A 13956-nucleotide genomic window follows, 5' to 3' on the forward strand; every position below is an offset into this window, starting at 1 on the left:
GAGAATAATAATCCATGAAATGGTAGACTTTGCCCTATCACATTAAAAAAAGTTTTTTTTAACATTTATTTATTATTGAGAGACAGACAGAGACAGAGAGAGACAGAGCATGAGCATGGGAGGGGCAGAGAGGAGGAGACACAGAATCCGAAGCAGGCTCCAGGCTCTGAGCTGTCAGCACAGAGCCCAACGCAGGGCTCGAACTCACAAACCGGGAGGGCACGACCCGAGTCGAAGTCAGTCGCTTAACCAACTGAGCCACCCAGGCGCCCTTGCCCTATCACATTTGAGTCAAGTTTTCTGTAATATTTTTTCAAAAAGAAAGCATTAGCTTTACGAGTTTTGTGTTGTATTCATTTTTGTGCCTTCTCACATATCTACTGTGATGCCTTTGACAGAAGAGTTGCCTGATAAACCATTACTGAATGAAGATTGTACAATACAGGTTTACCACTGAAACGATTACTCAAGGAAATTTGGCCTCTTTTGTTCACCTTACAGAAATTATATTCGATAAATGTTCACTTATTGTTCCTCGCAAGAGAATATAGCACTTTGGGGGCAGCAAACCGCATTTCAGGCATGTAGACACATCTTCTTATTCCCACCAGGACTCTAAAATGTGCTCATGGTTATGAATGGATACGTTGTTTTGAGTCAATACTTTGCCTAAATAATTACTACTCCACAGAGGTCTGCATCAGTGAGGAGATCCTGTATAAATTACGCAGATTACGTAATTGTATCATACCTTGGAAGGAGTGTCAGTTTGGGAGGAGGTCAGGGCAGGTTTGATTCTGATTCTTCCACTTAACATCTCTGAGCCTCAATGCCCTCGTATTGAAATGGGAGTCACGGCATCTCCAGCATGCGACTACGGTGTAGAATTAATAGAGCTCTCGGGGGCTCCCAGCCTTTGAACTGCAGACCCCTGCAGAGCCTTGGAAATATTACAAAGGGTCTGCAGACTCATAAGTACCCACATGATGCCTTTAGTCTATTTTGAACACATATGCATTCGCGTTTTTCAAATGCAAGTAAGTTAATTCAAGACCATTCATTCGATGACTGTTTACTGAGCACTAACAGATAAACAGCCATCAGGCACAGGGGACATACTAACCCACAAAACAGACGCGGAGCCCTGTGTTCGTGGATCTTTGGTTCTGGTGTGGGTGGGAGAATAACGACGCACAAGATGAATTAGTTGAAGTGTATAGGAAAGTGAATAGGATTCAATGAAAACATAGAGAAAAGAAATACAAAATGTCAAAAAAAGGGGGTGTCCAAATTTTAGAGGAAAAGCATCCCTAGAAGGCTTCACTGAAGGAAGTAGGGGAGTTAACCATAAGGACACTGAGGGAGGAGTATTCCAGGTGGCGGGAACAACTAATGCAAAGGCCCTGGTGGAAGGGGCCAGTATGGATCACAGTCATGATTATGGTCCAAGACGGGCTGGAGAGGAATGAGCAAAAAGGTAGCAGGGGATAGTGTTAATGAAGTGACTAGATCATGCCAATCCTTATGCCTCCAAAAAAGCACTTTTGCTTTTACTCTGAAGGAGATGAGAAGTCATCAGAGGGTTCAGATTTATGTTTTAGTAGACCACCATCTTGAAAATAGACTGGATGAGGGGAAGGACAACAGCGGGGGCAGGGGGTGGTGGCTAGGCCACTGCAATAATCCAGGCAAAAGAGGAGCAAACCTGGAGCAAGGTGATGAAATATGGGTATGTGAAAACACCGGATCCTGGACCTATTTTGACAGAATAGGTGCAATTGACAAGGCTCGCTGATGAACTTTTGTGGGGAGAGAGAGAGTGTGTGTGTGGCCGCGGGGGGGGGGGGGGGAGGGCGGGGCAGGGCGGGGAAAGAATGGCACCAAGATTTTTGGTCTAAGCAGTTAGAACAGAGTTAATAATAGAGAGGCTGTTGGAAGGCTTGGGAATTAGAGCTTCATTTTGAACATATGAAGTTTGATATTAGACATGAAGGTGGAGATGGTCCAAAAGGAAGCTTTTTTTTTTCAACGTTTTTTTTTAATTTATTTTTGGGACAGAGAGAGACAGAGCATGAACGGGGGAGGGGCGGAGAGAGAGGGAGACACAGAATCGGAAACAGGCTCCAGGCTCCGAGCCATCAGCCCAGAGCCTGATGCGGGGCTCGAACTCACGGACCGCGAGATCGTGACCTGGCTGAAGTCGGACACTTAACCGACTGCGCCACCCAGGTGCCCCAAAAGGAAGCTTTTTAATGTAAAAAATACAAAACAATTTTTTAAATCTCCCTGAATAGTAGCTTTTGTCAGCATAATCTAAAAGCAGAATTATAATGTTTGCATCCACAAAATATTTTAAAATTGGAAAAGAACTTTGTACTTGGAAAGGTTGGAAACAGAGATAGTTGTCAAGTGACAATTTCAGTAGCCAATAAATACTACTTTCCTTTTTCTCTTGCTTTAATACATGTTGCTTTCAAGCTGCATCATTGTAAGTATTTTGAAATCTTAATTTTGGCCTTGGGTGTTTCTTTTTCTTTGTAAATGAAGTTTTCAATGGAGCTTTCTGGTAAGAAAGGTTCTGTGGGTGGCGGAATTGTATTTGCTGGCCCATGTTATTTTGGAAGGAAATTAGACTGTTCGCCTATTACACATCCACTTGTCATTTTTTGTGCACCTCACCCATGACTTGCATGTCACGGGTGCCATTTGGGATGCCAAAAGAAGTGACAGAGCTCTGTGCTATTGTGGAATTTACAGCGTAAGGTAAAGAAAATATATGGTATGTCTCATGTGGAAATACTGCTGTCTTTAATTAGCTTAAACACATAATTTTATACCTTTTTTTAATGTTTGTTTATTTTTGAGAGACAGACAGACAGGGTGTGAGCTGGGGAGGGGCAGAGAGAGAGGGAGACACAGAATCGGAAGCAGGCTCCAGGCTCTGAGCCATTAGCCCAGAGCCCGACGCGGGGCTCGAACTCACGGACCACGAGATCGTGACCTGAGCTGAAGTCGGACGCTTAACGGACTGAACCACCCAGGCGCCCCATAAACACATAATTTTTATAGCACCAATTTGTGATGGTTCATTTTAACACCCGCCCTTCTCAGTCTTACGCAGGGAAGTACGTGCCAGCCCTTGCACACTATATCCATACATTGAACCCCGTGATGACAACAAAAATCAACCTGAAAGGAGTTGCTATTGGGGATGCGTATTCTGATCCCGAATCAGTAGGTGTCTCCTTTTTCTTTTCTGTTCTGTCCCTGAAAAGATTAAATCCCCTTTAGTCAAATGGAGGCTCCTCTTACCTTAGAGACCTAACTTGGTAGAAGGAAATAGTGTTACCCAGTTGATTTTCTAATGATTGAAATCTTCCAATTTTTACAAAATGTTTTAAGCTGTCAACTCTCTATGTCAGCCTAGATTGGGTGTGAGTGCGAATGTGGGGCACACACGTGTGGGTGATACGTTTGTGTGAATTTTGTGCACATGTGGGTTGTGTGTGTATGCTCGTGGTATGTGGGGGCATTGTGTGTGGTATGTCTGTACGTGTTGTGTACGTGTTTGTGTGTTCTGTGAGATCTGTGTGTGTGAGTGTGTGTGTGTGTGTGTGTGTGTGTGTAATTGTCTTGCTTGGCTAATATCAGCACCCGCTCGATGAATTACAAAGGGTTATTTCATCAAGCAAGTGGGTCCCTAACTTCTCTCTTTCTCTCCATGTGGCATTTGTGTTTCTCTTCTCTCCTCAGATCATAGGGGGCTATGCAACATTCCTGTACCAAATTGGCTTATTGGATGAGAAGCAGAGAAAGTACTTCCAGAAGCAGTGTGATGACTGCGTGAAATACATCAGGGAGGAGAGGTGGTTTCAAGCCTTTGAAGTGAGTTCTGGGGCCTGCGTTGCCCTGGAGCAATGAGAACCATCTGAGGAGGGTCCTAGAATCCCCGTGGCACTCAGGCATTTTGTTGTTGTTAGGGAAGGTCTGTCTGGGATGCTGTCTGAGCTCAGGAGGCAGATGTGTGGGCTGGAAATGGAGAAAAGAACTGTCCCGGCCTCTTTGAATTTACTTGGGCTGTATTTTAAACCTTCGATCACCTTGGAGTGTTTATCTAACTGTGTCTTTCATTAACTGTTTTGATTTCTTTAAATGCTGTGTAGCCCTAAAGGCGTACCCTATCACAAGGAAATCAGAAGAAAGGCTACCCAGAAAGTGGGTGCATGTGCTTCAACCTATGCTCTATCCACACACAGTGTTTCAGCTGGAGAAGTGGCCCCAGTGTGTAACAAATGTCACACGTTCCTGTGCGTCAGGAACAAAGGTTATGAAGTATAGAAACCAGCACCTTTTACAGAGGGCCTCTGGTGTTTGTAAATATTGTCACATTACTTCCCCAAAGCTGAATTTGAGGATCAAATAATATGGGTATATTCCTCACCCTTTTTGTTGGGGGGAGAGTTATTTCAAATCTGAGACTGTATACTAGATAGACATTCGGGGTTTTGTTTGGGTTTGATTTGGTTTTGCCAGTGCACACAAAGACCGTGTATCCACAGTCTTCCTGAAGGGTTTTTGTTTTGTTTTGTTTTGTTTTGTTTTGTTTTGTTTTGCTGCTTTTGCCATAGAGCCATCATGTTTTCTACACGAGTAAACGAGGCAAGGATTCATTTTGAGGACTTCGGTCTTTTTGTTATTGGGAGCACATCCTGTATCATTAATGCTGAGGCCTGGTATTAGCAGTCTTCTAGGCACTGAAAGTCAGCTGGTTCAGATCAAAACGAGAGACATACAAACTTAGAAGGGGGTAACAAATATAAAATGCTCCATTTTATAAATAAGGGCGCCTGGTGTGGCTACAGAGTGTGGATTCAGAATCCCGTGCAATTGTCAATGCCAAGGAAGAGGGATCTTATGGGGACAGGGAGGGTTGCCTTTCAACCTGCGATGACTATTTTCAGTCTAGTGTTAGGCTGTCTGTTGTAGTAAGCGGAAAGGGTGAAAGGATTGAACCGTTAGAATTTAAAATTAATATCAAATTTTACATCATGTGAGACCAATAAGCAAGTGAGATATTTGATGTGTTTGTGAGGAAGCATCCAAGAATTATCGATGTTAAGAGGAAAAACATCTGATTGGCCCCGAGGGATAAGGAAAGCAGAAAAGATGTCCATGATGCATGATGCGGTAGCCTGAGCACCCACAGGTTTAGTGAAACAGTTGACAAGTTCAGGTTATTCTTTGCATTCAGAGGTAATGAGGAAACGCCCTATAAGGTTAGAGTTTCTGCCAAACTAGATTCATCAGGAAAAAAAATGCAGAAAGACACCAAAATACACTACAAAACAAAACGAAAACAAAAACAACAACAAAACCTGAAATCTTTGAAGGTATGCAATGTCTCTGTGACCATCGGTCCAATATTTGGAGTGATGAATTAACATAAAAACCTTTGTTTTTTTCAAGGGAAATAGATAAAATGGTACTTGGGAAAGTAAGCAAGTACTCGTCAAATGTGTTTCAGTATATGCGATAGAAGTCTCCCAAGAAATCCTGAGACCCGAGAGAATACAAATGTCAAAATCACAGGCCTAAATAATAGAGCCTGTTTGATGCTCTGGTCCCTTAAAATGAGTTAGTTAATCAAAGAGCGGTAACTCAGAGCTGGAGGGAACTTTATAGATCATCCTCTGCCCTTACACACACACACACACACACACACACACACACACACGTCCATACTTCCTTGGGGAGGAGGCTAAGGCCCAGAGGGCCTGCCTTCAATTGCCAGAAGCCACTTAATAGATTCTGGAAGGCCTAGAGCTAGAATCCACCCCTGCCCCGACACCATTCCCACCCCAGTATTTCTCCTGTGGTTAACTTTCAGGCAGTCTATAAAAATCCTGGGACAGGGGCACCTGGGTGGCTCAATCGGTTAAGCACTGACTTCGGCTCAGGTCTCATGATCTCGTGGTCTGTGAGTTTGAGCCCCATGCCGGACTCTGTGCTGACAGTGTGGAGCCTAGAGCCTGCTTCAGATTCTGTGTGTCTCCCTCTCTCACTGCCCCTCCCCTGCTCATGCTCTTTCTCTCTCAACGATGAGTAAACATTAAAAAATTGTTTTTAAATAAAAAGATAAAAATAAAAATCCTGGGACATTTAGACATTCTGCAAGGTGCACAGTGGCCCGTCTCTGGTCCTGTATTGTCTCCCTTATCATGACAATGTTCTGGATCACAGAGTTCTTTTTGTGAAGCAAGTTTCAACCAGAAACTGGATTTCACAGGTCTGGACCACCCACCTTCTTTATTTGTTTGATAACAAATGATTTTTTACTCTGAAATCAGATCCATGCTTAAGGATTGAATTCATCTTCCGTTGGTGTTGATAATTTCTAAAGATAAATACCCCAAATGCTGCATCCATTCAGGACTACCGCTGGCCTACAGTGTTCCCTCTGCATGGACAATTTAGAAAAGGGCGTCTCCCTCTGGGCTGACATAGTCCTATGGATTCAGGACTTGGCAAGTGGACACCACCATTGTATGAGCTATCTCATACATGAGCCATGAGATGGCTCACACAATGGCTGTTTCTCCAAATGCAGCCCAAACCTCGTTATCCAGCTTGGCAAGCAGAACTTTGGCTGGTTCTCCAGCCCTTCTCACCCCTCCACCAGGCATCCCCATGACGTGCACAATCTGCACGGCCAGAGCCAGTGGTCCTGAGCGACCGTGGCATTGCTGGAGCATACTTACTGCCTCCTCTCCTTTCTACAGCGATGATCCTTTTCATACATGGTCCCTAGGCCTGTGGCCCTAGTAACTTGGATTAATTAACTTTGATAAAGAAACCTAACCTAATGCAATAATAAAATTTTGTATTAAACCCAAGAGCATGGTCAGAAAGCATTGAAGACTAGGAGAGACCTCAGTGTGACCCTTGGGGAGCTAGGGTGTGTGTGGTAGGACACATGGGCTGAAGAGGCGTGGCCTGGGCTTGAATCTCAAGTCTGACGTTATTAGTAAGGCGTCCTTGGCAAGTGGCTTAACGTCTGTGTGCCTGTTTCCTCCCCTGTAGAACTAGGATACTGGTAACCTATATTCTTACCTTGTAAGAAAACCTAAAATCACACCTGATCGTCGATTTTGAAAATGTGCCGAACTCATCCTTTTACAAGAGCTCCTTACAGACTCAGTTTCCTCATCCCAAAACGTCCCAGTGTTCTCAGTCTCTTTTATGACAATCCCTTTCATCTTCTTGCCCTACCCCACAGCCTGCTTCAGCCCTGCTGCTGCCGCTCTCCCCCCACCCCCACCCCCCACGCAGGGGCTGGGTTCTTTCTTACCTACTCTAAAGGCACTTGGTTAGGAGGTTAGAGGGGGTGTCCTTGCTCCTCAGTGCTACTTCCAGATCGTATCCTTCTGGAAGCTCTGAGTGTTGACTCTCATATCCTCACATGATACCACCCACCACTTTTTTTTTTTTAATGTTTATTTTTGAGAGGCGGGGGGAGGAGCAGAGAGGGGCGGGGGAGACACAGAATCCGCAGCAGGCTCCAGGCTCTGAGCTGTCAGCGCAGAGCCCGACGCGGGGCTCAGACTCACAGACCACGAGATCATGACCTGAGCTGAAGTCGGACACTCAACTGAGTGAGCCACCCAGGCGCCCCACCACCCACCGCTTCTTGTTGTAGTTACCTACAACCCTCTGGCTTTCTCCTTCTCATCCTCTGAGTATTATAGCTCCTGCCTCACTGTCCTTCTCTCTCAAGGGTATCATGCTTGCCATTGTTTCTAGTGATCACACTATCTGCATGAATGACCCTTTTAATACCTGGCCCCTTAGTTCTTTAGCTTCCTCTCTTTTAGTGATCTTGTTCTCCTCTTTACCTTAGCTGTTCAGTCCCCCTCCCAAAAACAAATCTGAAAATCACTCCACGATCTCAGATTCCCATTGTGCCAGCTCACTTTTCTGAATATACAAACTCAAATAACCGTCCTGCAACCCCACTGTCTTCCGGTCCATTGATCCTACTACAGTTTCAGGATCCTTAACCCCTCTAAATCTTAGCTTCTCTAATTACCCGACTGAAATTCAAGGTCAGTCCACGTCCTTTGGCTGGACCGCCATCCTGGCTACAAGTGCCACTCTAGCACCCCACGCCTGCCTCTGTGCAGCTGCACGTGACTGGAGAAGAGCACGCAACCACCGCTCTCACCTCCGCTGATGACCACTTTTTAAGGTCAGGAGTCCAAAGGGAACTTCCACCAACTCCAAGCACCTGCGCATTTGTCCATACCCTCTGCCCTCTCTCCTCAAACTGTGGGTGAGTGGTCAGCCATCCGTGTTACGGCTGTCCTTCCCGACAAGCTCACTCCCACAGTCGGGGCTTTGGGCTCACTGTTTCCCCTGCCTGGAATGTTATTTCCCTAGATGTCTCCATGGTCTACTTCCTTCCTTCCAACAGGTGTTTACTCAAATGCCACTTTCTCAGTGAGACCTCTGTTTCCTCCTCCCTGCAGCATCCGTGCTCACACACACACACACACACACACACACACACACATAGGCCCACACACCCCCATGACATTCCCTACTCTTCTTCTCTTTACTTTTCTCCTTAGGGCTTCTCACGCTTACCTTACTGCATGTTTTTCCTATGAATGCTTGCTTATTGTCCTCCTCTAGAATATAAGCTACATTAGGGAGGACTTTTGCTCTGTCGTGTTCACAGTGCCGTGTCCCCAATGCCTGAGACAGTGTCTAGCACAGAGAAGATGTGCAATAAAAGGTTGTTGAACAAAACAATGGAGGAGTGTCAACGCAATGACAAATGTCTGTACGTTTTTACCTACCCTGATGTTTTCCTTGTTTCTTTCTTCCCTCTCTCCCGACCTAGGTACTGGATAAACTACTAGATGGTGACTTAACAAACAATCCTTCTTACTTCCAGAATGTCACAGGATGTCCTAGTTACTATAACCTGTTACAATGCAAGGTAATGAGTGCAACAGTTTACAAACTATACTAGTGTTTGCTTAAACCTTTTGGTAACACCAAACGTCCTTCAACTTGAGAAATACTATAGCTGGGATGGGGAGTGGGAGGGGGGTAGGTGATGGGTATTGAAGAGGGCATCTTTTGGGATGAGCACTGGGTGTTGTATGGAAACCAATCTGACAATAAATTTCATATATTAAAAAAAAGAGAGAGAGAGAGAGAGAAATACTATAGCTGACTTTATACTAGATAAATATGTCCTAACTGTAGTGCATTATTTGGTCTACTAATCTGTAGGATTTTTTCCCCCACTGATGTTGTATATGTTATAATCTGACCATCAAGAATGTATGATATTCCAGATAACGCAGAACAATCTCTGATTAACACAGTTCCCCCCCAGTAGAACTTGTGATACAAAAGTTCTTTTGTCAAGGATAGGCCAGGATTGCAGTTCTGGGTATTAGGTTCCAGAACGCCAAGACTTTAGTGAATTTCTTGAAAGTGTCCACATTATTTGTTCTGTACTTAAGGCAGCTTGGATAATCAAAACTGCCAAAGGCTTTATGAAAATATTTGCTTTGTCTTACTTTTAACTTAAGAAGGTTTGTGCGCTTAGTATGGCCCTCACTTCAAGCTCTCTGGAATATTTCTTAAAGTATTCAAGTAGTTTTCTTTCATAAAAGCAGGCCAAAGTTGATGTCTTTTGTGAAGAATTAATCAAATATAACCAAGGGAGCCAAAGTGGGGATTTGGATTTGTACAATCTTTGTCTAGTGTATATGACAATGTATCTTGTTTTTAAAATTGCCTTATTTATTAACTATTTCATAAATAAAATACAAAGCTAATTCCAATAGAATTTGCTAACCCTGTGGTTTTGGATCTAGAGTCTACCAAGAGGAAAACATATGGTAGGCAAGAGAGAAACAGAATTTGTAATTACATTTCTTTTTCCCTTACAAAGTAATGTATTCAACAAATCAGCAAGAATTGATGATGCACAAAATTATTGATCTCAAACTCTAAGTTTTTTTATGATTTTTGTCATTTTTTAAAATAGCACTTACTCCTTCTTCTTTTAGTATGATGAATATCACAGACTTTTCAATACCACAGACTTTTATGCAATATTTTTTTTTTAAATAAGGATCATGGACAACTTTTCTTTTGTCTGATGTCCTTCATAAGGTATCATCTTTTTTTACACTTGGTATATTTCCCCCCTTCAATTATGGTTAGCTGATTATTTTCTATGTATGGTTTTAATAAACAGAAGAACATGCAAAAAGGAAGCCCAGCTTTTAGTCCGCCATGCCACCGCCCCGGCTCCTGTGGTCTATTTGACCCTCCTCCTGAAGAGCCTCCGACAAGAAGCAAATTGCTTTTGATAATCTCACCTCTTCCATTTTTCCGGTCTTGGCCTCAAGCGGGGCTGTTGATTGGAGTCATAGACTGCAGAAGTTTCCTTACTGAGAAAGGAAAATCGAGCATTTGCAAATTGGCTATTAGGCTCTGAAGGTATCAGATCATCCAGTTTTATTGTCAGTAACATTTAAATTACCTCACAACCCCCAAGTTAAAAATGTCAGGGTGGAGACCAGAGTTAACAGCCATGTCTCATCTTGTTCATGATGGTTTATGTTCTGAGAAATTTGAAGCTTTCCCAGTGCGTTGTTCCTGTCACCAAGTCATGTTCTCTGATATTTTTCTGATGTCTCCTTCCGCCAGGAACCCGAGGACCAAAATTACTATGGGAAATTTTTGTCCCTCCCACAAGTGAGACAAGCCATCCACGTGGGAAACCGGACTTTTAGTGATGGATCCCAAGTTGAAAAGTACATGCGAGAAGATACAGTAAAGTCCGTTAAGCTATGGTTAGCTGAAATCATGGATAATTATAAGGTAAGAGGGTTACTTCTTTTACTGTTGATTTCAAGAACTTTTTAGATTATCTAGAGCAGAGGTGACTTTCTTTTGTTTGTAATTTGACGTCCGCCATGTTTTTATCTTTAAGATATTTTACAAATGTAAATAACAGCTCCCCTACTGTTTGATTTCGTTGAATTAAGTTTTTTTTTCCTTCTAATTAAATCACTGTCCCCTGATAGTTCCTTAAAATGGAATTCTCTTTGGCACCTGCCACCTCTCATCATTTCTTGAGAAAAGAAGTACAGCAGAGCCAAGATGTTGATTGGCCTGTGGAAGCCGATTTTGCCTTATTGCCTGCTTTATAATATTAATCCCCACGAAGTCAGGAATAAATGCAGCCAACTGGTTATTCCAAAAGATGCATTTTACCTAATAATTGTATTCATTCCCATTGCTTAGCCACCATTTTTTCAGTATCTACGTTAAGTCCAATAGTGTGCTAGGCTGTCAGGTTGAAACAATGAATGAGAAAGTCTCTGTCTTGAGGAGTGTAGATTTAAGTACTTCGTTGTCTGAGATGTTCTGCCTGATTTGGTGCTGGATGTACCAAAGGAAAGTGAAAGCGTGAAGCCCTGAAAATTCAGGCAAAGGGGTCACGGATCCTAGAATTCTCACCGTGAGGGATGGGCACCAAGAGCAAGTGATGGAGGGAAGAGTCATCCTGTGAATTTCTTTGCTGCTCCTTTATTCTCACTTCCTTCTCTGATCTTCTTGGGCTCTTATCATCTGTCCCAGGCGTGGTATATGGGCCAGCTCTGCAGGGTAAGTGTGCTCATGATCGAGATCACCACCCGAGGTGATCCACTTCCTCTCTATTTCCTGGCAGAGGCAAGAGTAATGTTTGAGATGAACCAAAAACAGGGCAGCTGGTCTCCAGCACAAATTGTATAAATTAGAAAAAAGGCAACCTCACCTCAGGATACTTTAGTTCCACTGGTCAAAAAATTCTCCAAATATCTTGCTTTAATTTGACCCAAACCCTTTACTACCATTTTCTGCATGAGGAATACACAGGTCTACGATGTCTCTATTAGGAATATGTTCCCTCAGGATTATTCAGGCTACAGCTGTCATTACCGTGTAAGGGAGTCCATCACCACACGTACCTTTACTAGATTGTGTTTTGAAATATGCCAGACCTAGAAGGCCCCATTTTTTTTTTTTTTGATGATTTGAGTCCCTAGACATACATGCAGCCTTTACTGAAAATAATCTAAGGCCGATGCCATTCAGTCTACAAATCCATTACAAATTTGCAGAACTTTATGAAATGCTTTCTAGGAAAGAAAGGGTCTGGCTGGATGAGGTCAGAATTTCAACATCCTTGTGTTTGGTTCTTTTGGGGGGTCCTTCATGCTTGCCAGTTGGAGACTTCTCTGCACACCTGTTTAAAGCACTTAGCTGGCCATCCTCTTCTGCCAGCTCTCAGACCATGTTGTCTCTACAACTATGGGCACACTTAGAACACTGTACTGCCATTACAGGCTGTCATTTCCAGCACTGGAGCAGATCTAAAGAATGAATGAACGAATGAATGAAAAATAAGTTCCATAAATTAGTGATACATCAAAAATATATCTTATGAACTTTTCCATAAATCATTAGATTTTATCTACAAATTTATTAAGCCATAAAGAGCTGAATGCTTGTGTTTTCAAGGCATAAACAATAGATTATGATATAACATCAAAGAATGCAAAGTGGGTTTTTTTGAGGGGAGAGCAAATAAGGAAGTTTGTACATTTTTTTGTGCCCTTGGGAGATACATTTTCTCACTGTATACATTTAACTAGAATAGGGTTCTTTTCTCAGCCACGTGAAGATAGGGTGGACCGTGCATCTCCCCTGAGAATATAAACTCTCCTGATACTGGCTAATTGCCGTGGAGTATCCATGGAGTATCCATTTATCTTAACTGATAAAGACTACATTGACTAAAAACGACCCAATATTTTGTTTGTTTTTTTTAATTTTTTTTCAACGTTTTTTATTTATTTTTGGGACAGAGAGAGACAGAGCATGAACGGGGGAGGGGCAGAGAGAGAGAGGGAGACACAGAATCGGAAACAGGCTCCAGGCTCCGAGCCATCAGCCCAGAGCCTGACGCGGGGCTCGAACTCACGGACCGCGAGATCGTGACCTGGCTGAAGTCGGACGCTTAACCGACTGCGCCACCCAGGCGCCCCCCAATATTTTGATATGTAGACTTCTCTGTCCTTGTTTCCCATGTGTCTTAAGCCAACCGATATAAATTTTAATGAAATCAGAATATTTTTGAGACTTGAAGCTCTGAATCACTTGTTAGATAAAAAAGAGAATAGATTAGTGGTACAGATAAACCATGTTTCCATAAAGAAAGAGAACAAAATGTGCAGTCAGTCCGAATGCAGACTCAAAATGGCACTTCTAAAGCAGACTATGTATTTTGTTACCGCTGAGGTTGCCTCCAGGGCAACGATGGTCTTTGGCTTGTCTGTTAATGGTGGTGAACCTCAATGTATATGCAATAGAATCAGAACAACCTACATTGGCTTAAAACATTAGCACCCTCAAAGTTATATTTATGCAAGTCTCAGTGCTAATTTGTCATAGAAAACAGTGCACATGTTTCTATTCATAGGAACTTGGAGGTCTTGTTCCAGTACCAGATTCACTTTAGGCAACACGAAGTATCTCTGATGGGCTGAGGAGACCTTCGACAGTTTCTGGGAACTAATAGAACTCCTGGCCACATCAGTTTCTGTGTGGACTGCATAAACATATAATCCTTTTCTGGCAATGCCTTACAGGGAATGTGTATTCAAAGTCATTCTCTTTCATTAACTTCAGATCTTTGGGCAGTAAATTGAAATATATTGGCAGTTTTCAAAATAACTAGGAAGAGAAATAATCTCTTGGACTATTGGAATTCTTCATGATTCAATCGAAGTCACAATATTATCAGGAATTTTAGGAGTCGGCTGTGTTGTAGAGAATGGTGGTTATGAGCGTGGGTTCTCAAATATTTTGAGTTTGAATTCT

At 42.9% G+C, this 13956-nt stretch overlaps 1 protein-coding gene across 4 annotated transcripts in view; it reads left to right on the forward strand.

The window, feature by feature from the left end:
- Positions 1 to 13956, forward strand: part of CPVL (carboxypeptidase vitellogenic like) — a 131204-nt gene that overhangs the window by 59710 nt on the left and 57538 nt on the right. For 3 of the 4 annotated variants that reach the window (XM_058724732.1, XM_058724733.1, XM_058724731.1), the window contains exons 8-11: positions 3112 to 3234; positions 3754 to 3885; positions 8903 to 9001; positions 10735 to 10908. In XM_058724732.1, the coding sequence (XP_058580715.1) occupies positions 3112 to 3234; positions 3754 to 3885; positions 8903 to 9001; positions 10735 to 10908 (528 nt within the window). The remainder of the gene's footprint in view (positions 1 to 3111; positions 3235 to 3753; positions 3886 to 8902; positions 9002 to 10734; positions 10909 to 13956) is intronic. The other variant, XM_058724735.1, reaches the window with a different exon arrangement.

The sequence above is a fragment of the Neofelis nebulosa genome, chromosome 4, assembly GCF_028018385.1.
Source record: "Neofelis nebulosa isolate mNeoNeb1 chromosome 4, mNeoNeb1.pri, whole genome shotgun sequence".
NCBI lineage: Eukaryota > Metazoa > Chordata > Mammalia > Carnivora > Felidae > Neofelis > Neofelis nebulosa.